This window comes from Hyperolius riggenbachi, chromosome 1 (assembly GCF_040937935.1).
Source record: "Hyperolius riggenbachi isolate aHypRig1 chromosome 1, aHypRig1.pri, whole genome shotgun sequence".
NCBI lineage: Eukaryota > Metazoa > Chordata > Amphibia > Anura > Hyperoliidae > Hyperolius > Hyperolius riggenbachi.
Window position 1 is genome coordinate 334,845,796 of NC_090646.1, and position 26,670 is coordinate 334,872,465.

General features: G+C 45.9%; 1 protein-coding gene across 1 annotated transcript in view; it reads left to right on the forward strand.

Moving 5' to 3' along the window:
* RAB8A (RAB8A, member RAS oncogene family) overlaps positions 1 to 26,034 on the forward strand; it is a 67,402-nt gene extending 41,368 nt beyond the window's left edge. Inside the window, exons 5-8 of the mRNA XM_068233935.1 lie at positions 8,299 to 8,388; positions 18,684 to 18,749; positions 21,817 to 21,867; positions 25,083 to 26,034. Of these exons, the coding sequence (XP_068090036.1) occupies positions 8,299 to 8,388; positions 18,684 to 18,749; positions 21,817 to 21,867; positions 25,083 to 25,175 (300 nt within the window). The 3' untranslated portion in view covers positions 25,176 to 26,034. The remainder of the gene's footprint in view (positions 1 to 8,298; positions 8,389 to 18,683; positions 18,750 to 21,816; positions 21,868 to 25,082) is intronic.
* Positions 26,035 to 26,670: the final 636 nt, after the last annotated feature.

A 26,670-nucleotide genomic window follows, 5' to 3' on the forward strand; every position in this document is an offset into this window, starting at 1 on the left:
TTGCGTTCATTCGCACAGGCTTGTTAGCCTTGCGTTCATTCGCACAGGCTTGTTAGCCTTGCGTTCATTCGCACAGGCTTGTTAGCCTTGCGTTCATTCGCACAGGCTTGTTAGCCTTGCGTTCATTCGCACAGGCTTGTTAGCCTTGCGTTCATTCGCACAGGCTTGTTAGCCTTGCGTTCATTCGCACAGGCTTGTTAGCCTTGCGTTCATTCGCACAGGCTTGTTAGCCTTGCGTTCATTCGCACAGGCTTGTTAGCCTTGCGTTCATTCGCACAGGCTTGTTAGCCTTGCGTTCATTCGCACAGGCTTGTTAAGCCTTGCGTTCATTCGCACAGGCTTGTTAGCCTTGCGTTCATTCGCACAGGCGTGTTAAGCCTTGCGTTCATTCGCACAGGCGTGTTAAGCCTTGCGTTCATTCGCACAGGCGTGTTAAGCCTTGCGTTCATTCGCACAGGCGTGTTAAGCCTTGCGTTCATTCGCACAGGCGTGTTAAGCCTTGCGTTCATTCGCACAGGCGTGTTAAGCCTTGCGTTCATTCGCACAGGCGTGTTAAGCCTTGCGTTCATTCGCACAGGCGTGTTAAGCCTTGCGTTCATTCGCACAGGCGTGTTAAGCCTTGCGTTCATTCGCACAGGCTTGTTAAGCCTTGCGTTCATTCGCACAGGCTTGTTAAGCCTTGCGTTCATTCGCACAGGCTTGTTAAGCCTTGCGTTCATTCGCACAGGCTTGTTAAGCCTTGCGTTCATTCGCACAGGCTTGTTAAGCCTTGCGTTCATTCGCACAGGCTTGTTAAGCCTTGCGTTCATTCGCACAGGCTTGTTAAGCCTTGCGTTCATTCGCACAGGCTTGTTAAGCCTTGCGTTCATTCGCACAGGCTTGTTAAGCCTTGCGTTCATTCGCACAGGCTTGTTAAGCCTTGCGTTCATTCGCACAGGCTTGTTAAGCCTTGCGTTCATTCGCACAGGCTTGTTAAGCCTTGCGTTCATTCGCACAGGCTTGTTAAGCCTTGCGTTCATTCGCACAGGCTTGTTAAGCCTTGCGTTCATTCGCACAGGCTTGTTAAGCCTTGCGTTCATTCGCACAGGCTTGTTAAGCCTTGCGTTCATTCGCACAGGCTTGTTAAGCCTTGCGTTCATTCGCACAGGCTTGTTAAGCCTTGCGTTCATTCGCACAGGCTTGTTAAGCCTTGCGTTCATTCGCACAGGCTTGTTAAGCCTTGCGTTCATTCGCACAGGCTTGTTAAGCCTTGCGTTCATTCGCACAGGCTTGTTAAGCCTTGCGTTCATTCGCACAGGCTTGTTAAGCCTTGCGTTCATTCGCACAGGCTTGTTAAGCCTTGCGTTCATTCGCACAGGCTTGTTAAGCCTTGCGTTCATTCGCACAGGCTTGTTAAGCCTTGCGTTCATTCGCACAGGCTTGTTAAGCCTTGCGTTCATTCGCACAGGCTTGTTAAGCCTTGCGTTCATTCGCACAGGCTTGTTAAGCCTTGCGTTCATTCGCACAGGCTTGTTAAGCCTTGCGTTCATTCGCACAGGCTTGTTAAGCCTTGCGTTCATTCGCACAGGCTTGTTAAGCCTTGCGTTCATTCGCACAGGCTTGTTAAGCCTTGCGTTCATTCGCACAGGCTTGTTAAGCCTTGCGTTCATTCGCACAGGCTTGTTAAGCCTTGCGTTCATTCGCACAGGCTTGTTAAGCCTTGCATTATTTTCAATCTACAGAGAATTGAAGCGATTAAGCTTTTTGGGAGAACCAAAGACTGATTGGTCCAGATATGCATTTTAGATGGGAATCTTCTTCAGTCAGTGCCAACATTTTGGTTGAAAGGTGCTTCAGGCAGCAGTCCCTCCCTCATGTGAGTAGGGGGTTACTCGCCTATCTCTCCTTTTCCTGCCGTACACTGAGATGGTTAGAGAAAGGTCAGTTTAGACTTACCTGGTAAAGATGTTTCTAAACATCTCAGTGTACGGCATACTACATCCCTCCCTCTATGCTGCCTTCTATCCTTTCTTCCTGACTTTTTTTGCACTGTTTTGGTGTGGATTGAGCTGTAGACAGGAGTCTGGGTCACGTTTGGGTGTCTCATTGGCCGGATTTCTTGTCTAGATACTGAGGGTAGCAGGGGGTGGGGGCCTTTTAAACTTCTTGTCAATTGTGTTTCCCTTGGAGGAGGAGCCTGGAGTCTCTCCTTTTCCTGCCGTACACTGAGATGTTTAGAAACATCTTTACCAGGTAAGTCTAAACTGACCTTTTTTTACAGCTGATACAAATTCTGCAATACATCTGCAGTGTGTCTACTTCCTGCTTTCATGGAAGCAGACATAGGATTAACATTGTGTGTTTACAAATCGGCTGTCTGTCGAGGCAGCCAGCTAGCACAGCTCAGAGAGCAAATTACAACTTGTGATTAGTCACAGATGAGGGGTAATTAGACAGGCTAATCTGGTGCATTTCTCTATATTTTCCTTCTGTCATGTGCAAGAATTCAGGTCTGCTTTAAAAAAGGTAGCAAGTCTGCAACTGTAACTACAGTCCACTTGGGGTCAGAGATCAGTGGATAGTAATGTTATATTAAGAACATGTGAAAGAGCCATTAATCAGTCACTTTATTCTTGAATGCATAGCCATTCCTCCTCCACCAAGTGTCTCTGAATGAACATTCTAAAGGCGGCCATACACTGGTCGATTTGCCATCAGATCGACCAACAGATAGATCCCTCTCTGATCGAATCTGATCAGAGAGGGATTGTATGGCTGCCTTTACTGTAAACTGCTTGTGAATCGATTTCAGCATGAAACCGATCACAATCTGTGGAGCTGCCGCCGCCCCCCGCCAGCTATACGTTACCTGCTGCAGCCGGCGCGACTCCCCCCGCTGCTCCTTCTCCTTCTGGGCTCCGGGTTCCGGCTGGCTTCACTTCTTTCTGTCCGGGGAAGTTTAAACAGTAGAGGGCGCTCTACTGTTTAAACTTCCTGTCGGGACAGGAAGTAAGTGAAGCCAGCCAGAACCCAGCGGAGAAGGAGCAGCGGGGACAGAGGGGATACGCGCCAGCGGAGCAGGTAATGTATTGCTGCTAGCGTCGGTCGTCGGGCATTCGAATGCCGCCATCGACACACTCCCGACCCGCCGGCGATTGAGCAAAATCTTCCGCACGGACTGATCGACGGGAACGGTTGATTTCGGACGGAAATCGATCGTTCTGTCAGCGTTTGCACAATGATTTCACAGCAGATTCGATCACTGATCGAATCTGCTGTATATCAGCGGGAAAATCGTTAGGTGTATGATCCCCTTAATGCCTAGAACACACCATACAATTTTCTGTAAAAGGGCCCATACACCTAACTATTTTCCCGCTGATATACAGCAGGTTCGATCACTGTGATTGAATCTGCTGTGAAATAGTGGCGCAAACGTTGACAGAACGATCGATTTCCGTCCGGAATCAATCGTTCCCGTTGATTCCCGTCGATCCGTCCGTGCATAAGATTTTTCTCGATCGCCGGCAGGTCGGGAGTACGTCGATAGCGGTGTTCGAATGCCCAACGACCGACGCAATACAGCGGAGATACATTATCTGTTCCTGCCGGCGCGACTCCCCCGGTCTCCGCTGTCTTTTTCTCCACTCCAGGGCTGCAGCTTCACTGAACTTAGTTTAAACAGTAGAGCGCCCTCTACTGTTTAAACTTCCCCTGGACAGGAAGTTCAGTGAAGCAAGCCAGCTCGACCGGAGAGCAGCACAGAGGAGAAGACAGCAGAGACCGGGGGAGTCGCGGCAGCCAGAACAGGTAATGTTTAGCTGGTGGGCAGGCAGCGGCAGCTCCACAGAATGTGATCGGTTTCATGCTGAAATCTATTCACAATCTGTTTGCAGTAAAGGCAGCCATACGATCCCTCTCTGATCAGATTCAATCAGAGAGGGATCTATCTGTTGGTCGAATCTGATGGCAAATCGACCAGTGTATGGCTACCTTAAGGTCCGTACACATGTCGGACTGCAGGCAACGACGGGTCCATCGTCCCCTCCCGCTGGGTGGGCGTTCCAGCGAGAGTCCGGCGTGTGTACAGTCTGTCGGCGGACTGATACGGCTGATACGCCGGGCGGATCGCTCAGAAACAGCCGTATCAGTCTTAAGACAGACTGTACACACGCCGGACTGTCGCTGGAACGCCCACCCAGCGCTGGAAGGTATGTCCAACACTGCCCATCGACAATCGGCAGTAACATTCTGACATACTTTGATAGCATTACAATAATCCTGTAATACTTATAGAAGAAGAAGATTAATAAAATGTAAAAATACTCAGTAGTACATTATTAAAAAAAAAAGGGTGTTGGAGGAGGAAGGGGTGGGGATTGAGAGCATGATTTCATGATTTGTGAGACTAATTTTCTCATACTAAAGTTATTTTTTATTTTACCCCAAGTTCTGGGCTGCTACACCTTTGACCCAGGTTTGAATCTCGGCTCTTCCTGTTTAGTAAGGAGCCCTTGGGCCAGACTCTAACACTGCTACTGCCTACTGTGCATGCCCTAGTGCAGGGCCGTGCAGAGGGTCCTTAAGTGGTGGGTGCTCAAATTTAAAAAAGGGGCCTGGCAACGTCTTCCCCCACATGCCCTCCCCCCCCTCCTCGTTTCTGGCTAGGGGGTATTGGTTGTCATGTGGGTGCTGAATGCAGATGCTGGATGCCATGTGCGTTCTGGGTGTGAGCACAGAGTGTCATGTGGGTTCTGGCTATGGTTGGGTATCGGGTGTCATGCGGGTGTTGATTGCAAGTGCTTAGTGCCATGTAAAATCTGGGTGCATGTACTTGATGTCATGTGGGTGCTAGGTGCAGGTACTGGATGTGACATGGGTGCAAATACTTGGTGCCATGCCTGTACTGGGTGCTGGCTATGCGTGGGCTTTGGGCATCACATGGGTTTTGAATGCAGGTACTTTAGGTGGGGGTACGGGTTAAGTGGGTGCTTGGTGCAGATAGTGGGGGCCATGTGGAAGCGGTGTGCAGGTGTGAGTACTGGGTGCAATTTTAGGCCTGGGTGCAGATACTTGGTGTCATGTGAGTGTGAGTACTTGCCTGGGTGCCAGCTATGAGGGGAAGGGGTGGATGCTGGGAAAAGTAGAGGTCAGTGTGGGTGCTGCAGGAAGGGGCAGGGCCGTGCAGAGGATCCTCAAGGGTGTGGTCCTCAAATTTGAAATCGATAAATCGTGCTAAATTGTGTATTTTATATGCCCTCTCCCGAAAGCATAAGGCAGTTTTAACCACTAACACCCCCCCTTTTGGCGCCCCCACCCTCAAATCAGCAGTGATAGGTGCCCACTGTTAGTGGGTTAGAGTGGGCACAGTGGAGCCCACAGTGGAGGCACAGACTCACCTTTCATTACTGGGACCTCTGTCCCTCTTGATCAGCACCCAAGTTTCTTTTCAGGCAAAGAAGTGGTTACCAATATGCAGTGGTTGCTAAGCATAAGTAGATGCAAAACTGCAGTAAGTGCCAAGGTGCAGCGGGTGCACAGATACAGTGAGTGGTAAGATGCAAAGGTTCACTGTGTGCTAAGTTGAAGTGGGTGCCGAGATGCCAAAGTACAGTCAAGCTGCTGTGGGTACCAAGGTTCAGTTTGTATTGGGTGTTTATTTGCAGTGGGTGCTATGAAGTATTGGGTGCTGAATGAGTAGGAGATGGTTATAAACAATAGTGGGTGCCACGTGGGTGTTAATTGGTACAGGGAGACATGTGAGTGTTATACATGAGTGAGTAGGGAGTGCCATGTGTGGTCTGGATGTGTGCCATGGGAGAGTACTGAGTCTCATATGGGTTCAGACCAAGGATGGTACTGAGTGCTATTTGGGTGTTGATTATGGGGGTATGTGGGTCCTAGGTGCAAATACTGAGTGCCATGTGGGTACTGGGAGTGAGTACATGGTGACATATGGGTGATAGATGCTGGATAGTGAGGTATTTGTTGTCATGTGGGTGCTAAAGGCAGATGCTGGGTGCCATGTGGGTTCTGGGTGCTGGCACAGGGTGTCGTGTGGATTCTGGCTATATAGGTGTGTATCAACTATCATGTAGGTGTTAATTGCAGGTACTCAGTCCCTTGTGAGTTCTGGGTGCAAGTACTGGATGTCATATGTGAGTGCTTGGTGTTTGTACTGAGCACTAAGTGGAGGCTTAGTGCAACTGGAACTACTGCAGATGAAACATGTGGGTGTTGGGTGCAGGTACTGGGTATCACATAGGTGCGAATACTTGGTGCCATGCCTGCACTGGGTGCTAGCTATCGGTGGGCATTGTGTGTTATGTGGGTTCTGAGTGCAGGTACTTTGGGTGCTAGTACTAGTTATGTGAGTGCAGATAGTGGGCGCCATGTGAAGGCGGTGTGCAGGTGTGAGTAGTGAGTGCCATGTTGGGTGCAAGTACTGTGCCATGTGGGTATGAGTACTGGATGCCAGCTATAGGGTGAAGGGTTGCAGGTACTGGGTGTCATGTGGCTGTTTGATGCAAGTATTAAGTGCCATATTGAGGCCAGATGTGAGTATTGGGTGCAGGGTGCAAGTACTGGGTGCTTGCTACAGTGGGGGTTACTGGTTGAGTGTAATGTGGGTGCTGAATATTGGTGGGATTGTTGTGGGTGCAGGGGGTGGGAGATCACTGTGGCTACTGCTATGAATGGCATAGTTGCTGCTAGGGGAGGTAGAGGTTAGTGTGGTTGCTGGGGGAGGTAGAGCTCAGTGTGGGTGCTGGGGGAAGGGTAGGTCACTGTGGGTGCTGGGGGGGAGTAACTGTGGGTGCTGTGGAAGGTAGAGGTCAGTATGAGTGCTGGAGGAAAGGAAGGTCATTGTGGGTCCTTTGGGGGAGGTCACTGTGGGTCTTGGGGGAGGTAGAGGTAATTGAGGATGCTGGAGGAAGGGGAGGTCACTATGGGTGCTGCTGTGAATGGCATAGTTGCTGCTAAGGGAGGTAGAGGTCAGTGTGGTGGCTGGGGGAAGGGTAATTCACTGTGGGTGCTGTGGAAGGAAGAGATCAGTATGGGTGCTGGAGGAAGGGGAGGTGACTGTGGATGCTGGGATAGTCAGTGTAGTTACTGGAGGAGGGAGTGGATGCTGGGTGTTGGGAGAGGCCACTGTGGGCGCTGGCAATGGGAGAGATCACTGTAGGTGCTGCTTTTGAGATGGGAGGTCCCTGTGGGTGCTGCAGGGGACAGGAGGGTAGCCACTGGGGGAGGGAAAGATCACTGTGGGCGCTGGGGGAGGGATAGGTCAGTGTGTGTGCTGGGGTAGGCAGGATCACTGCTAGAGCTGGGGAGGGAGAGGTCACTGTGGGTGCTAGGTGGATGGAGAGGTCACTGGGTGCTGGGGGAGAGAGAGGTTACTGTGGGTGCTAGGTGGAGGGAGAGGTCACTGTGGGTGCTAGGTGGATGGAGAGGTCACTGTGGGTGCTGGGGGAGAGAGAGGTTACTGTGGGTGCTAGGTGGAGGGAGAGGTCACTGTGGGTGCTAGATGGAGGGAAAGGTCACTGTGGGTGCCGAGTAAGGGAGAGGTCACTGTAGGTGCTAGGTGGAGGGAGAGGTCACTGTGGGTGCCGAGTAAGGGAGAGGTCGCTGTAGGTGCTAGGTGGAGGGAGAGGTCACTGTGGGTGCTAGGTAATGGGAGATATAACTGTGGGTACTGGGGAGGGAGAGGTCAGTATGGGTCCTAGGTGGAGGGAGAAGTCACTGTGGGTGCTAGGTGGATGGAGAGGTCACTGTGGGTGCTAGGGGAGGGAGTGGTCACTGTGGGTACTAGGTGGAGGGGAGAGGTCACTATGGGTGCTGTGGGAGGTAGAGGTCAGTATGGGTGCTAGGTGGAGGGAGAGGTAAGTATGCCACACTAGGATTCCTGCCTGGGCCTCTTCACTTCAGTGTCCCAGGTGGGGGCAGAGCTTCCTGCGGGTGGGTGGGGCTTATCGCGGTTGGGGGCAGAGCTTATTTTGCGCTGCGAGAGGGGCCTTTTTTTAAGATTTTAAAAAAAGGGGTTGCCTGGGCACCCAGAGCACCCCCCTCTGCACCTGCCTGCCCTAGTGGCTGCAGCTCAAGTGCTTGAGTCCGACAGAAGAAAAGTGCAATATAAATGTTATTTGTCTTGCCTCCAGGTTTCATAAATCAGCCGCAGGTGTTGTTAAACTGGTCTTGAAAATTTGTGGTTTCAAGCAGCATATAGAGAACATTGGGCATTCTCTTGCTATTCTTTTTGTAGGATACATTTGGGACTGAGTGGTTAATTTATGCTTTTTTTTTCTTTTTTTCTTTTTTCAGCATGCATCTGCCGACGTTGAAAAAATGATTCTTGGGAACAAATGTGACGTTAATGAAAAACGACAAGTATCCAAAGAGAAGGGGGAAAAGGTAGGAGAGTCCTGGCGAATGTTTACAAAAGAAAAAGTGCTATTAACATGTCTTACACATGCACCCTGATCCTTTGCTTTTTATAGGAACTTTTGCCTCAATAGACCTAAGTGAAGGATGTGCCGCTGTGCATTCTGGGTCCATTTGTTTTTATATCACTGAAGTGCAGAGAGGTGCTCAAATCTCACGAAAATTCCTTTGCCCGTTTTTAGTTTATGATCTACAGCACTCTTATTCTCTGGCCGCACTCAAACAACTGTTCACATACAGCGGTGCTGCCAGACACAGAGGCAGCTACAGATTATAGATTAAAATTGATGGAAAAAGTCTTCAGTCTGTGGCACCCCTCAAAGCATCAGTGATAGACAGAAAATGGACCCATAGTGGCTCCTCCTCGTTTAGGTCCCAGAGCTGCTAGGGAATTGAAAAGGGGTGTGTGTGTTTGTGTGACACACACACACACACACACACACACACACACACACACACACACACACACACACACACACACACACACACACACACACACACACACACACACACACACACACACAGTGTTTTGTTACCTTGAGAAAGGGGACCCCACGGGGCCCCGAAACGAATCGTTGGTTTATGGAATGGCATGTGTCACTTTTTTGGAATTAAAACATTGAACTTGGTTCATCAAGAGTGTGCGGATTCTCTGGATCTTCTTTGCACGAATATACTAATCCAGCACCTCTGAGGTGGTGTGCAATTCACCAGTGGACTCCTAGGGAAAGCATGCGCGATCGTACACAAAAGAAAATGGTCTGCCCGGCACTCAGTAATGGGGGAGTGAGTGGGTCCACTGCACCATTAGATGAACGCTCCGTCCTGTTCCTCTTAACTGCTTGGTGTATGTGAGGGAGCGTGCAAACAGACTAGTGCAGTCAACATTCGAAATCACAGTACATATAAGGCAGTCCGTGCACAGCTTCCTTAAAACACATTTATTTTCCCATTGATTTTTGTCAGCAGACAGATGGACACATATGCAGTTAGCAGTTTGTCAACATAGATGAAGTGGATCGATCTGACCTGTACCAAGGACGGGTGCGGGAGTGTGACCAGGGGATGAGAGGACAGCCGTTTCGCGCCGGTGTAGCGCTTGTTCACGTGCATATGTCCTGCGCGATCGTTCCCTGCCCGTTCGCGGAGCTCCGTGATTAGCCTGCTAGCTGCCGATCGCGGCTAGCAGGCTGTTTGTAAACAAAAGGGGAAAGAAATCCCCTTTGATAACATGCATGCAGCGCTGCGGTCTCCAGCAGTGCCGTACGAGATCAGCTGATGCCTATGAGAGGCGGAACAGGACGGATCGCCGTCCTGTTCAATACATGCTCTCGGAGGAAAGGGGAGGAAGGGTAAAACAGCCTATACATGCTGCAAAAAAAAGTCCGCAGTGATCAGACACCTCAGGCGGCAAAAAAGAGGGGAGTCCAATCGCTGGGCTCCTTAGCTGGGCTGTGCAGGAGGCTGAAATGCCTGCACAGCCCAGTGCAACACAAAACAGCCTGGTCGGTAGGGGGGTTTGACACTGCAGCCCTCAAGTGGTTAAAAAAAAATTAAAATAAATATATACACACACACACACACACACACACACACACACACACACACACACACACACACACACACACACGAGGAAATAATTATTTGACCCCTCACTGATTTTGTAAGTTTGTCCAATGACAAAGAAATGAAGTCTCAGAACAGTATAATTTCAATGGTAGGTTTATTTTAACAGTGGCAGATAGCACAACAAAAGGAAAATCGAAAAAATAACCTTAAATAAAAGATAGCAACTGATTTGCATTTCATTGAGTGAAATAAGTTTTTGAACCCTCTAACAATAAAAGACTTAATACTTAGTGGAAAAACCCTTGTTTGCAAGCACAGAGGTCAAACGTTTCTTGTAATTGATGACCAAGTTTGCACACATTTTAGGAGGAATGTTGGTCCACTCCTCTTTGCAGATCATCTCTAAATCCCTAAGGTTTCGAGGCTGTCTCTGTGCAACTCTGAGCTTGAGCTCCCTCCATAGGTTTTCTATTGGATTAAGGTCCGGAGACTGACTAGGCCACTCCATGACCTTAATGTGCTTCTTCTTGAGCCACTCCTTTGTTGCCTTTGCTGTATGTTTTGGGTCATTGTCGTGCTGGAACACCCATCCACGACCCATTTTCAATTTCCTGGCAGAGGGAAGGAGGTTGTCGTTCAGGATTTCACGATACATGGCTCCGTCCATTTTCCCGTTAATGCGATTAAGTTGTCCTGTGCCCTTAGCAGAAAAACACCCCCAAAGCAAAATGTTTCCACCCCCATGCTTGACGGTGGGGATGGTGTTTTGGGGGTCATATGCAGCATTTTTCTTCCTCTAAACACAGCGAGTTGAGTTAATGCCAAAGAGCTCTATTTTGATCTCATCAGACCACAGCACCTTCTCCAAGTCACTCAAAGAATCATTCAGGTGTTCATTGGCAAACTTCAGACGGGCCTGCACATGTGCCTTCTTGAGCAGGGGGACCTTGCGAGCCCTTCAGGATTTTAATCCATTGCGGTGTAATGTGTTTCCAATGGTTTTCTTGGTGACTGTGGTCCCTGCTAATTTGAGGTCATTCACTAACTCCTCCCGTGTAGTTCTAGGATGCTTTTTCACCTTTCTCAGAACCATTGACAACCCACGAGGTGAGATCTTGCGTGGAGCCCCAGAGCGAGGTCGATTGATGGTCATTTTGTGCTCCTTCCATTTTCGAACAATCGCACCAACAGTTGTCACCTTCTCTCCCAGCTTCTTGCTAATGGTTTTGTAGCCCATTCCAGCCTTGTGCAGGTCTACAATTTTGTCTCTGACATCCTTGGACAGCTCTTTGGTCTTTCCCATGTTGGAGAGTTTGGAGTCTGCTTGATTGATTCTGCGGACAGGTGTCTTTTATACAGGTGACTAGTTAAGACAGGTGTCCTTAATGAGGGTGACTAATTGAGTAGAAGTGTCTAACCACTCTGTGGGAGCCAGAACTCTTAATGGTTGGTAGGGGTTCAAAAACTTATTTCACTCAATGAAATGCAAATCAGTTGCTATCTTTTATTTAAGGTTATTTTTTCGATTTTCCTTTTGATGTGCTATCTGCCACTGTTAAAATAAACCTACCATTGAAATGATACTGTTCTGAGACTTTTCATTTCTTTGTCATTGGACAAACTTACAAAATCAGTGAGGGGTCAAATAATTATTTCCTCCACTGTATGTATGTATGTATGTGTATATATATATATATATATATATATATATATATATATATATATATATATATATATATATATATATATATATATATATATATATATATATATATATATATATATATATATATATATATATATATATATATATATATATATATATATATATATATATATTGTACACGGATCAGCTTTATTTAGATTGTAACTAGTGACATGTATTGTTAAAGGACTTACGAGGCCAAAATGTCTAAAAAAGCAAAGTACCTGTAAGCTGTTTAAATGCACGGAGGACGCCGTCCGCGCCCTCCGTGCAGTTCCGCCGGGTCCCCTTCCTGAGATCGCCCCCCGCGCCGACCCCGACCCCCCCCCAGGCCGGGTCGGGCTCTCGTGCCGCTCTCAATATGGCCGCTTCCATTGGCCGCGGCTGCGCAGTCCGCCTGGCCGCGAGTGCGGCTGCGCAGCTCTACGGCCAACCCCTCCGATCCACGCTACAGTGCGTGGTTCGGGGGGTTGGCCGTAGAGCTGCGCAGCCGCACTCGCGGCCAGGCGGACTGCGCAGCCGCGGCCAATGGAAGCGGCCATATTGAGAGCGGCACGAGAGCCCGACCCGGCCTGGGGGGTCGGGGTCGGCGCGGGGGGCGATCTCAGGAAGGGGACCCGGCGGAACTGCACGGAGGGCGCGGACGGCGTCCTCCGTGCATTTAAACAGCTTACAGTTACTTTGCTTTTTTTAGACATTTTGGCCTCGTAAGTCCTTTAATGGCACGCTTTTGATTTTCATATAATTTCTAATTGGGAGTTTCATCCCACTTTAAAGCAAAATTATAGTCTGGTATAACATACAATGAAAACCTGGTCCCTGTCGCACCTTTCACAGCTTCACCCTGAACATTGTTTTTTTTTTTTTCCCAGCATTTAGTATCACATTCTACAGTGGAGGAAATAATTATTTGACCCCTCACTGATTTTGTAAGTTTGTCCAATGACAAAGAAATGAAAAGTCTCAGAACAGTATCATTTCAATGGTAGGTTTATTTTAACAGTGGCAGATAGCACATCAAAAGGAAAATCGAAAACATAACCTTAAATAAAAGATAGCAACTGATTTGCATTTCATTGAGTGAAATAAGTTTTTGAACCCCTACCAACCATTAAGAGTTCTGGCTCCCACAGAGTGGTTAGACACTTCTACTCAATTAGTCACCCTCATTAAGGACACCAGTCTTAACTAGTCACCTGTATAAAAGACATATGTCCACAGAATCAATCAGCCAAGCAGACTCCAAACTCTCCAACATGGGAAAGACCAAAGAGCTGTCCAAGGATGTCAGAGACAAAATTGTAGACCTGCACAAGGCTGGAATGGGCTACAAAACCATTAGCAAGAAGCTGGGAGAGAAGGTGACAACTGTTGGCGCGATTGTTCGAAAATGGAAGGAGCACAAAATGACCATCAATCGACCTCGCTCTGGGGCTCCACGCAAGATCTCACCTCGTGGGGTGTCAATGGTTCTGAGAAAGGTGAAAAAGCATCCTAGAACTACACGGGAGGAGTTAGTGAATGACCTCAAATTAGCAGGGACCACAGTCACCAAGAAAACCATTGGAAACACATTACACCGCAATGGATTAAAATCCTGCAGGGCTCGCAAGGTCCCCCTGCTCAAGAAAGCACATGTGCAGGCCCGTCTGAAGTTTGCCAATGAACACCTGAATGATTCTGTGAGTGACTGGGAGAAGGTGCTGTGGTCTGATGAGACCAAAATAGAGCTCTTTGGCATTAACTCAACTCGCTGTGTTTGGAGGAAGAAAAATGTTGCCTATGACCCCCAAAACACCGTCCCCACCATCAAGCATGGGGGTGGAAACATTTTGCTTTGGGGATGTTTTTCTGCTAAGGGCACAGGACAACTTAATCGCATTAACGGGAAAATGGACGGAGCCATGTATCGTGAAATCCTGAACGACAACCTCCTTCCCTCTGCCAGGAAACTGAAAATGGGTCGTGGATGGGTGTTCCAGCACGACAATGACCCAAAACATACAGCAAAGGCAACAAAGGAGTGGCTCAAGAAGAAGCACATTAAGGTCATGGAGTGGCCTAGTCAGTCTCCGGACCTTAATCCAATAGAAAACCTATGGAGGGAGCTCAAGCTCAGAGTTGCACAGAGACAGCCTCGAAACCTTAGGGATTTAGAGATGATCTGCAAAGAGGAGTGGACCAACATTCCTCCTAAAATGTGTGCAAACTTGGTCATCAATTACAAGAAACGTTTGACCTCTGTGCTTGCAAACAAGAGTTTTTCCACTAAGTATTAAGTCTTTTATTGTTAGAGGGTTCAAAAACTTATTTCACTCAATGAAATGCAAATCAGTTGCTATCTTTTATTTAAGGTTATTTTTTCGATTTTCCTTTTGATGTGCTATCTGCCACTGTTAAAATAAACCTACCATTGAAATGATACTGTTCTGAGACTTTTCATTTCTTTGTCATTGGACAAACTTACAAAATCAGTGAGGGGTCAAATAATTATTTCCTCCACTGTATGTACCAGGCTAACAGCAGAAAACTATTGCTTGCCATCACGTGTCTATACAGAGACACGACCTGAAAAACTACCTTTGTTTAACCCTTTGCTCTATGCAAAACACAATATTTCTCTCATAGCACCCAGAGGCTGCTTAAATATTGTGAATACTCAGAACAGAAGATATCCTTAAATGATTTTATATCATTTATTTAAGAAAGTTAATATAGTGCATTAAAGGATTATAGAAAAATGCCAAAAATAACTAAAATAAACAATATAGTCCACAGTAAGTAAAAGGGTATAAAATGGTCATAGTTACACAAGTTTCAGTGTTAGGATTACCATGGAGCTGACGTCCTGTAAGTTTGTTGGAATTAGGGCTTGTTTCCACTACACGCAGAATGGATGCAGAAAAACTGGCTCCAATGAATGCCTATGGGCCGGTTTCCACAAAACGCAATTTTTCTGATGCAGATTTTCCCATTGGCATTCATCGGAGTCAGTTTTTCTGCATCCAATCTGCATGTAGTGGAAACGGGTCCTCGGTCGTGCTATAACCTTCCTTAGACTTTTTGTCCAGTGTCCACTTTTTTGTTTCCTCTCTATACCTTTTAGGTTGTGAGTGCGCAAGAGCAAAGATCTCTCACTATTTTATGTCTTGGAAATTGCTATACATTTTGTTCACCATGTTATATTTGTCACTGTAATTACTATGTCTTACAATTCTGTATTATTTACCAACATTTGTATTTTGTGTATACCATTGTCTGTAATTTTTATATACACCATGTTTGTTTCTTACTTTGCACAGTGCCATGAAATATGTTGCCACTTTTTTGAACCAATAATAATTTAGACAACTTACAGACTTGCTAGTCTCTCAGGTAAATAATATCTATCTTTAACACAGGAACAGCATTGTCAGCAGGGTGGCATAGTGGTTAGCGTTCTCGCCTTGTAGTACTGGGTCCCTAGTGTAAATCCGAGAGGCACAGACTAACCAGCAAGCTCATGGTGACCCAGAACTCATTGGAGTGTGTGAGGGACTACAATGGTCCTAAAAGCCCCCTTACTAAGATGTTAAGAAAAACAAAAGTTTGCTTTACTAAAACAGAAAGAATGTGCGATAATTCAGGTTGGAGTGAGCTTGAGAGCACTATCTGCAAGGAGTTTGTATGTTCTCCCTGTGTCTGCCTGGGTTTCCTCCAGGCACTCTGTGTTGTGGGATGAAATCAAACACATACAGATAAGTTCATTGGCTTTTCCCTAAATTGGACCTAGACTGCGATACACACTTTGTGAGCCCCTCTGAGCGACAGTTAAAGGATACCACAACTGAAATGTGACATAATGAGATAGACATGGGTATGTACAGTGCCTAGCACACAGATACCTATGCTGTGTTCCTTTTTTTATTTTTCTGCCTGAAAGAGTTAACCACCCTGGCGTTCTATTAAGATCGCCAGGGCAGCTGCATGAGGGTTTTTTTAAAATAAAAAAAAAACTATTTCATGCAGCCAACTGAAAGTTGGCTGCATGAAAGCCCACTAGATGGCGCTCCGGAGGCGTTCTTCTGATCGCCTCCGGCGGCCAAAAGTAACACGGAAGGCCGCAATGAGCGGCCTTCCGTGTTTTGTTTACTTCGTCGCCATGGCGACGAGCGGAGTGACGTCATGGACGTCAGCCGACGTCCTGACGTCTGCCGCCTCCGATCCAGCCCTTAGCGCTGGCCGGAACTATTTGTTCCGGCTGCGCAGGGCTCAGGCGGCTGGGGGGACCCTCTTTCGCCGCTGCTCGCGGCGGATCGCCGCAGAGCGGCGGCGATCGGGCAGCACACGCGGCTGGCAAAGTGCCGGCTGCGTGTGCTGCTCTTTATTTGATCAAAATCGGCCCAGCAGGGCCTGAGCGGCACCCTCTGGCGGTAATGGACGAGCTGAGCTCGTCCATACCGCTAAGGTGGTTAAATATCAGGTATGTAAGTGGCTGACTCAGTCCTGACTCAGACAGGAAGTGACTACAGTGTGACCCTCACTGATAAGAAATTCCCGTTTTTTTACCTCTTTCTTGCTCTCAGAAGCCATTTTCTGCTAGGAAAGTGTTTTATAGTTGGAATTTCTTATCAGTGAGGGTCACACTGTAGTCACTTCCTGTCTGAGTCAGGACTGAGTCAGCCACTTACATACCTGATATTTAACTCTTTCAGGCAGAGAAAGAAAAAAAGGAACACAGCATAGTTATCTGTGTGCTAGGCACTGTACATACACATGTCTATCTCATTATGTCACATTTCAGTTCGGGTATCCTTTAAGTGACAACACAATATACTACAGCACTGCAGAAGAGAAATACTAAATAATAAGTCAACCCAACCATCTTAAAAATTAGCCATTGAAAATTATTTTTTGTTAACTGTGCTAAACTTTGTGCTTTGCAAATCCATGATAAACTCCACACAAAATGCATTAAGAAAATTAGCCGGAACTAGAACTTAAAGGGATACTGTAGGGGTCGGGGGAAAATGAGTTAAACTTACCCGGGGCTTCTAATGGTCCCCCGCAGACATCCTGTGTTGGCGCAGCCACTCACCTATGCTCCGGCCCCGCCTCCAGTTCATTTCTGGAATTTCTGACTTTAAAGTCAGAAAACCACTGCGCCTGCGTTGCCGTGTCCTCGATCCCGCTGATGTCACCAAGAGCGCACAGCGCAGGCCCAGTATGGTCTGTGCCTGCGCAGTACACTCCTGGTGACATCAGCGGGAGTGAGGACATGGCAACGCAGGCGCAGTGGTTTTCTGACTTTAAAGTCAGAAATTCCAGAAGTGAACTGGAGGCGGGGCCGGAGCATCGGTGAGCGGCTGCGCCAACACAGGATGTCTGCGGGGGACCATTAGAAGCCCCGGGTAAGTTCAACTCATTTTCCCCCGACCCCCCCCTACAGTATCCCTTTAAGAATGTTAACAAGAATGTTTTCCTGGAGTTGCTACCAAACACCAGTTGCTGGTGAGCAGAAGGTTATCAAGGTACACAGGTTTGGGCAGAAACCACTCCAAAGCTGATAAATGAATCCTCTACTATGTTCATCAACTTTGATCAGCCTTTTAGGCTAGTTTCACACTGGGGCATTGCATTGCATACCCTGTAAAAACCGTACGTCATCCAGTACTGCACAGCATGCCTCACGTTATTCTGACAGATTTCTTCGCACTGCTAACACACCAATGTGAATGTCTCATTAGAGTATAATTGCATCGTGTTTGCTATGTGATTTATATTGTCCAGTGCAATCTGCCAATGAGAAGATAGCCTTACGCTCATAAAGTTTGTGTATCACACAAGTATTGTACAGTATATGGTTGGAACATGTTAAAGTTGGGGATCCCTTTTTGCATTGGGGCCTAGGGTAGTTTACCTGCTGGTAATTTTTGGTTAGATTATAGCTATCGGGTGTAGTAGTACTATTGTTCAGTAAGCCTAGTCAGAAGGAGACCTTGGGCAAGACTCCCTAACACAGCTACTACCTATAGAGTGCATCCTAGTGGCTGCAGCTCTAGCGCTTTGAGTCCGCCAGGAGAAAAGCACGATATACAGTAAATGTTGTTTGTTTAGTTATGTCGGAATCGTACACCTAAAACAAGAGTGTGGCAAACCCAGTCAGACTTCAGTCTGATTTGTATGCTTGTTCAGGGTCTATGGAGAAATGTATTAAGGCAGAGGATCAGTGGCACAGCCAGGCAATTTGCATTGTTTAAAGGACTTAAGAGGCGAATGTTATAAAAAAAAAAAAGTTACCTTATTGCAATATCAGACCTCAGGGCAGACTATCAGTGCCTCCCCTGTCAGTTTCAGGCGCTCTGTTATCTAAATCCAGGATTCATTACAGGCCCCGACCCTCTGTAGGGTTGCCTGAACTGATGGGATAAGAATTGCCGCTTTAAACCGCAAACGCCTGTGCAGTTTGCATGCCTAGTGCGGCTGCGCAGGTTTCCAGGCCTGTCTGCGGGCCGTCCTCGCTCTGTGCGGGTTGGTGTGATTATGTCATGTGGGCTTCCCCACGTGACCATCCACATGACTAAAGTTCAGTTCTAGTTAGCAGCGCCCCCTCAGCACACACTAGCAACGCTGAGCCAGCTAACTAGAACTCAACTTTAGTCATATGGACGGTCACTGAAGAGCCACTGGCTCATATTGAGCAGAGAGTCATTGAGGAGCCGCTGGTGAGCCGGCTCACGTACGAGCGCATAACAAAGAACCGCTGGTGAATCAGAATTTTTATTCTGATTTTGGTTCTCCAGCGGTTCTTTGTTATCCGCTCTCCGCTCGTACGTGAGCCGGCTCACCAGCGGCTCCTCAGTGACTCTGCTCTATGTGAGCCAGCGGCTCTTCAGTGACCGTCCATATGACTACATTACTTGTAGCATTATGCCGACGTTTTATTTTTTTTATTACAGGAAATAACTTGGGCTTTGCTTTGGTTATCTAACAGTACTGTTTCTTTTTCCAGTTGGCTCTTGAGTATGGAATTAAATTCATGGAGACTAGTGCAAAGGCCAATATTAATGTTGAAAACGTAAGTAGGCATAATGTTGTTTATGTTGTGCATGATAAACTGTGGCCCATCAATTCAAGTACGCCCTCACCCCCCCCCCCCCCCCCCCCAATATTTATGTATGTGTTATAATATTGTTTATCTCATAATGCAGCAGTGATCCATTTTGGAACAATACAGATATTGGGAGATTAAAGACAACACTGGAAACATTTTTATGCAATTACCTGAACACTAGAAGGCACTGTTGGGTAATTTAAAAGTAGAATGCATTTCATAGTGATGTAGCAATAGTAACAAAGAAGAAATATGTGCGTTGTAGAGGATTTCATCTGCATGTTAAAAGAAGTTCCTAGATTCCTAGAGTGATAATAAACTGATGACTGCATCATAGTGAGAAATTCAGACAAGGTTGGGTAAAGGAGATAGAGTTCACCTAAAGAAGTGGTCAGCTTCATGCTCTCCTCAAATCTACACCCACAGGTCCTAACAAGAGCCCAGATTAAACACATTATCAGTGAAAAGGACTATGGATAAAGGAAGAGGAGTGGATAAAACCGTCAATAAAGGCTAACCATATAGCTGTCCCTACAGAGAGACTATAAATGTGCCACATACTTGGAAAATCTCTGAAACCCTTAGGCAGGGAACACACTTGACTGTTTTCGTACGCGGTTTCTGCACAGAAAAACTGAGAACCCATGTTAATCAATGTGCTAGTACACACTTGCTGTGTTGTTCGCGCGCAGAAAAAAAACTGACATTCTGCATCCTGATTCTGCAGATTTTGGCAGTTTTCTGTATCAATTACATCAGCTGCTGGGAAAAAACGCGCGCGTTTTCCTGCATAGAGACACACTTGGTGTGCAGAAAAAGTATGCAGAAAAACGCGCGCGGAAAACTGAAAGTCAAGTGTGTTCCCTGCCTGAAGAGAGGCATATCCTGAGTTTACAAACTCAGGTATACAAACCCAGGGAAAATAGATGTGCCAACACTGCGACCAGAAAACACTAGATGAAACTCGCATCCTGATGTAATGCCCCAGATATATTGTAACCAGGGACACCTACTTTGAGAAATGACTGGACCTTATCCCAGACTTTCTTAGAGCATGAGCGAAAACTACAACTTACTGGAAGAGAAGAAAAGCATAATGACAGTCAATGCACACTGTCACACCATGCTACAGACTGAGAGGCTGCTATGATTAAGGACCGACCCTAGTCCGAAACATGTCAGCAGTTTGTTCTTATTGCTGTTCTGGGATAAGTCCCTAATAAACCTTCGGAGACCTTGTTCTTTAAGTTCACTGGTTTGGGCTGCCATAGGGCCAGCTCTGTCTCTCGGTGGAGTGCAGCGGTATATTACTTTCCTTGAGACTTACGAGTATGCAATTAAATAGTGCAGCTAAAATAACTGTGGGAGACAGATCCATCATACATTAAAACTATTGTTTTAATCCTACAGCGCGCTGCAGGATGTGCGCAGCCGGGCCAGTGCCTGTGTACTGATGCCCGACTCTGGCGACCCGGAAGAGGCTGCCAGGGGTTTTTGGGTAAGAAAAGGGGGGCAGAGGAGAACAGGGGCAGCGGTGGCCATCAGGACAGCTCCCCCATACATGCCTGCTCCCCCTGTTTCTCCCAATCCTTTCCCCTCTGGTATCCTTTAAAGCAGGGGTGCCCACACTTTTTTTGGTATAGCTGCCCTTAATATAGGTAGCTAGGCATCTGTGCTCCCCATATAAATAGCTAGGCATAGTTTCCCCCAATATAGATAGCTAGGCACGGGTGCCCCCATATTGCTAGGCATAGGTGCCCCCCATATAGATAGCTAGGCACAGGTGCCCCCTATATATAAATAGCTAGGCATAGGTGCCCCTCACATATAGATGGCTAGGCATAGGTGTCCCCCACATAGATAGCTAGGCATAGGAGCCCCCACATATAGCTATGTATAGGTGCCCCCCACATATAGATGGCTAGGCATAGGTGTCCCCCACATAGCTAGGTATAGGTGCCCCCCATATATAGATAGCTAGGCATATGTGCCTGCCATATAGATAGTTAGGCTCCCTCCCTCCATCAGCCGCCGCTCTCCTCCATCCCCCTTCACTCACCCTGCATGCCCGGAGGAGCATGCAGCACTGAGACATCTGATAGCGGCGACCAGCAGTGGAAAGAAGAGCGGAGGGTAACGGCGTGTATACAGGCAAAGCACTTCCTGTATACACGTCCATACCCACCGCTCTCCTCTCCACTGCGGATTTGTCGCTAATCAGATGTCTGTGATGCAAGGCATGCAGGGTCAGCAACGGAGATCCAGGCGACACATTGAGGAGAGCGGCAGGCCAGACAAAGAGGAAGTGGGAGGGCTGGGGAGGAAGAAGGTGGGCGGGACGCAGCTCTCCCTTTGCTTCTCCCTATTGGCTGTGTGCTGCTCTGCATAGGGCAGCGGAGCAGCACAATCAGACGGTACGCCAGCACTGCATATAGGCAGCATCTGGCGTACTATTTTAAAATGCCGACGCGATCTACCCAGCAGTCCTACGCGATCTACTGGTAGATTGCGATCGACGCATTGGGCAGCCCTGCTTTAAAGGATACCTGACACAACAAAAAGGCTTCCTAAGCTAAGCTTCATGCTGAATCCTGGATCCGCCAGCCGCATCAGCATCCGCGTGGCTAATGTATCTCTATGGGCTGGTGCACACCGGCGGTTTGAGGTTTTTAGCAAGCCGCAAACGTGCCTCTTGCTGCACGTTTGCGGTTTGCTTAAAACCTCAAACCGCCGGTGTGCACCAGCCCATAAAGATATATTAGCCATGCGGATGCTGATGCGGCCAGCGGATCACATACAAAATCTGCTCAGTGTGCACCCGGCAAATATCGGCTCTCTGCTCCCAAAACCGCTAGCGTTTTGACGATCTGCTAGCGGTTTTGGTGTGCACTGGGGCCTAATTCTGTGAGTTGTCCGCTCCTATCTTTATGACATGGGTGTTTTTTATGTGCATAATAAGCTTATTGTTTAACTTAGGTTATTATCAGTATTCTATGTAATGTTTTATTGACAGCTTTTCATTATTGTATAGGCTTTTTTTACACTGGCACGGGACATCAAAGCAAAAATGGACAAAAAGATGGTAAGTGCAAATGTCTGTTCTGACTTAGATATTGTTCTTTTACTTTCAGACATAATTAAGTAAATTCCTGATGTAGAACAAAATTATGTCAAAACACTCTCTCTCATTGTTTAGATACTGGTGAGTATACATTGATAAAGTGGGATTTAGGAGAGCAGAAACAAATCGTTCCATCCAAAGGAATGTTTTTCTCACAGATTTCTGTGCCCTTATAAATCTTGAAAATATATAGATTTTTTATTTTTATTTTTTTTTATTATTTTTTTTTTCTTTGGTGAATAGATTTTGTGTTGTGCTTTTCAAGTCACTCTGTTTACACCCTGACAGATTGCAGAATGCTGTGATATAAGAACCACTGTCCAAATGCAAAATGCTTTGATATAATAACCACTCAGAAAATACAGAATGCTGTAATAAAAGATCCACTGCCAAAATGCAGACTTATGTGGTATAAGAACCACTGACAGAATGCTGTAAGATAAGAACCACTAACAGAATGCTGTAATATAAGAGCCACTGACAGAATGCTGTAATATCAGAAATGCAGACAGAATTCCGAATGCTGTGATATAAGAACCACTGGCAGAATGTTGTGATATAAGAGCTACTGACACAATGCTGTAATGTAAGAACCACAGACAGAATGTAAAATGCTGTAACCACTGACAGAGTGCAGAATGCTATTATATAACAACCACAGACAAAATGCTGTAATATAAGAATCACTGAGAGAATGCAGACTGCTGTAGTATACGAACCACTAACACAATGCTGTGATATAAGAACCACTGACAGAATGCAGAATGCTGTGATATAAGAACCACAGACACAGATATTTCCTGTCTTGCAAATCTAATCTTATTTTATTTGTGGAAGCTAATTTAAAAGTTTCTTTCAACCTAAATTAACCATATTGCATGACCTACTTTAACCATTTCAGCCCGCGGGATTTTTCACCTTATGCATCAGAGCAATTTTCACCTCCCATTCATTCGCTAATAACTTTATCACTACTTATCACAATTTATTCATCTATAACTTGTTTTTTCCGCCACTAATAAGGCTTTCCTTGGGTGGTACATTTTGCTAAGAATTATTTTTTTATCAATGCATTTTAACAGGATTAATAAGAAAAAATTCATTATTTCTCTGTTTTTGGCCATTATAGCTTTAAAATAATCCACGCTACCATAATTAAAACCTACGTATTTTATTTGCCCGTTTTTTCTCGGTTATGACACCATTTAAATTTTGTCCCTATCACAATGTATGGCGCCAATATTTTATTTGGAAATAAAGGTGCATTTTTTCCGTTTTTTGCGTCCATCACTATTTACAAGATTATGATTTAAAATATGTTTGTAGTATACCCCCTTCAAATGCATATTTAAAAAGTTCAGACCTGTAGGTAACTATTTATGCCTTTTTTTGTTGTTTTTTTGTTTTTTTGTTTTGTTTTTTTACATTTCAGTATAGGTAGCCAGCTCGCCTTCATACTGCAGCAGCCATCAATGTCAGTCATTTCTACACACGTCTCCAGTGCAGAAGCTTCCTCTTTCTTTCTGTCTCCAAACCTGCCGCTGTCCATAGCCTCTGGCCACAATGCAAATGTGCACAGGGAGCAAGGTGGCTGCTGCACAGACAGCTAGCAGCACAGTACTGAGGTCAGGCACTCGCCTGATCCCCCCTGTATTGCAGCATTTGCAAGCTTGCAAATGCTGCACCAATTTAGCCTGCTGCTTTGGTGCCCTTCCTCCTGTGGTGCCCTAAGCCATGGCCTAGGCGGCCTTGGCCTAAATCTGGCACTGTGTTTATCTATTCTATGTTTTATGAAAAGTGAAAACCAATAGCCATACCATACTGCATGAAGGCCAGCACCAACCTTTACTTCTCCCCTTCCATGCTCTGCCTAGCAGTTTTATAACTTACTAACTAACATAGGCATATAGAGACATGCATCATATTGGGTACCTGCAGTTTAGCCCAATTTGTGGGTTGGTTGCCGGTAGAATTAATTGGTTGCAGGTCTAAAAAATTAGACCTCTGCAGGTTTCTACCTGAGAATCTTTCTGTGAAGTCACAGTAGAGTGCCTTTGTGTTAAAGTAGCTACCAGGGAAACTGACAGAGGTAGTGAATGACAGCATCTAGTATTAATCAGTAGGGTCTTCCCCAGAATCTGGCACTGTTCCAAATGCAGATTATGTTTCCTCTAATTATCCTTTAATGACTTTGTGCCTCATGCACCACTGTTCACTGTATTGTTTTAACAAACTTTTGTGACGTGAATTTGAAGACCATGTTCTGTAGTTCTTATTTTGCTTTGGTGTGCTGCACAAAAGGGAGATTTATGTATTAAAATGTCCTCATACAGGAAATATGTTTTAACTGCTACACAGTTTTTACATGAGCAGCCTGTGATAGATTTTACATTTCTTGGTCTGCTTATAATTTACATGAGTCTACATGCTATAGGGTGGATGAGAACATTCTGTCCTCTTGTAGCCTTCTCTGCCAGCCTTTGCATTCTGTGGCACAAGACTAAAGATAATAATTGTTGCTACTGTGTACAAAGGCTTATGCAAAAAAGTAAGCAAGCAGTGACTATTATGGCCCATTTACACTTTAAAAAAGGCAAAACGCTAGCGCTTAGCACTAGCATTTTGCGCAGGTGATTTTTACTGCGATTATCGTGGTAAAATTACTGTACAAATTCGCGTTTGAGCGATTGCAATTAGCAGTTCTATAGCATGCTAATGGGGATCGCTCCCGAATCGCTAAAAAAAAATGCTGCATGTAACGCAATTGTCGCTAATCGCGAAACACCCGCGATCGGCAGCAAAAGCAGCAGTGAGAAAACACTAGCGATTAGCGGAAAACGCACGTTAATCGCCTAGATGTAAACGAGCCCTTACTGCAGCACCCATCAATCAATGGCTTCATTTAGAGTGCTGTCGACAATATCAATAAAGGTGTATTATTTGTATCACTTGTTCAAACCCAACAGTTATGAAGATTGACCATCTCTACTTTAGGGCCTTATTAGGCCTCATTCACACTTCATGCACTTCTGTCTGCTTTTTTTCAGCACATAATGTTATCAGATACATGTTGCTGAAAAAAAGCACACAGAAGCGCATTGGTGTGAATGTGGTGGAACTACTTAGAAAGTATTTAAAATTTTAATTGTTTTTAATAAATTAATCATTTTTTTCAGGAGGGAAACAGTTCACAAGGCAGTAACCAAGGAGTGAAGATAACACAAGAACAGCAGAAGAAGAGCAGTTTCTTTCGATGTGTCCTTCTGTGAGGGACTGCGCCTTAATGGAGCTATTTGCTCCATCAAACTGGACTGTGCCTGTATTTGAAATCCCCATTATCAGACCTAGAACCTTAACTCACCAGCTCTGCCAAACGTTGGCTACCTGAATAAGAGTGATAAGCTCTGTTTTACTTAGCGGGAATATGTTCTAAGTTTGTACATTTCTTCAATATGTGTTCTTTTGAAATGAAAGCCGAACTTACTTCCTCCCCCCCCCCCCCCCCCTCAAGGCCCTTTCTCTATCAGTCCAAGCAATCACACGAGCCATAATCTCCTTTTTAGCTAACTAAAATGTAGTTCCTTTAGTTTTGGGAACCTACATGTGGTGTATATATACACACAGACACAAGTATGTTTCATACAAACCAATGTTTGTGTATATATACATATATGCACCTTTGCATTGTATTCCAAAACTAGTCTTCCATGTTGTCATAGGTGATGTTGGAACCAAAAGTTCTTTTGCTGTAATTTAAAAGAGATCTAGCCTTGTGTAATATATTTAGTTATAAAGAGAAATTATAAGCAGGTATTGATTATATTTAGCTAATCTCAAGTATTCTCCTCTTTCTCATGCTGACTGATTTATGACCGCTTAAATAGATTTTATATATAAAAGCGTTATGTCCATTTAAAAAAAAAAGAGTCCTACCTGAAAGGTACAAACCCATTGATACTGAAAGAGCCAGTAAACTTCATTTTTATGCCTATATCATTCACTTGGACCAAAATTTTATTTTGCTTAAATATGGAATAAAAGTTTCTAATGAATGTCTGAAGTTCACAGAGCTGATTAACAAAAAACTATTGATCCTGCCATCACCTAATTAATATATGACAGAGCAAAGTTCTGTGTCCTATTTCCTGTCGACGGGTTAAGCGCGAGGTCACGCGGCGTACACGATGGCACAAGTGATACTTCCTGCGCTCGCGGCACTTAAAGATCCAATCCACTGTGTCGATCTTTTGTCATCGCGCGGCGCTAAGCAACATTAACAATCGTGCGTCTGTACCCACCTCGCGACGTTGTGTAAAAATCGTCGGTCGTCTGGAAAATCATCATAAAAAAAGCTTATTTACTAAATGCTGCAGTGAAGGTATGGGCTACAGAATTCTATTCAACTCCATTCTCACCATTGGTATAGCTTTAGGTTGAGATCTTCTTTAAAAGTGCAGTCCAGGCAGATAAAAAAAAGTAAGTTTACTTACCTAGGTAGAGGGAAGCCTGTCGATTAGTAGAGAGGCTTCCAATCTCCTCCTCCTCCCCACCATTGGCACACACGGACCCTCTTTATATACTTGAGAAGACCTTATGAATATGTTCTCATGGCCGTGCTTCCCACCATGTACGCCTGCATGAGTACAACCATGCCTGCATAGTAAGCCGAAGTAGTTTGTCTGAGCAACTCCATGCGACTGTACTTACCTGGGTGCAGTACGGCTACGCTCAGGCAGGAAGAGCAGCGCGGCCACAAATTTTCAG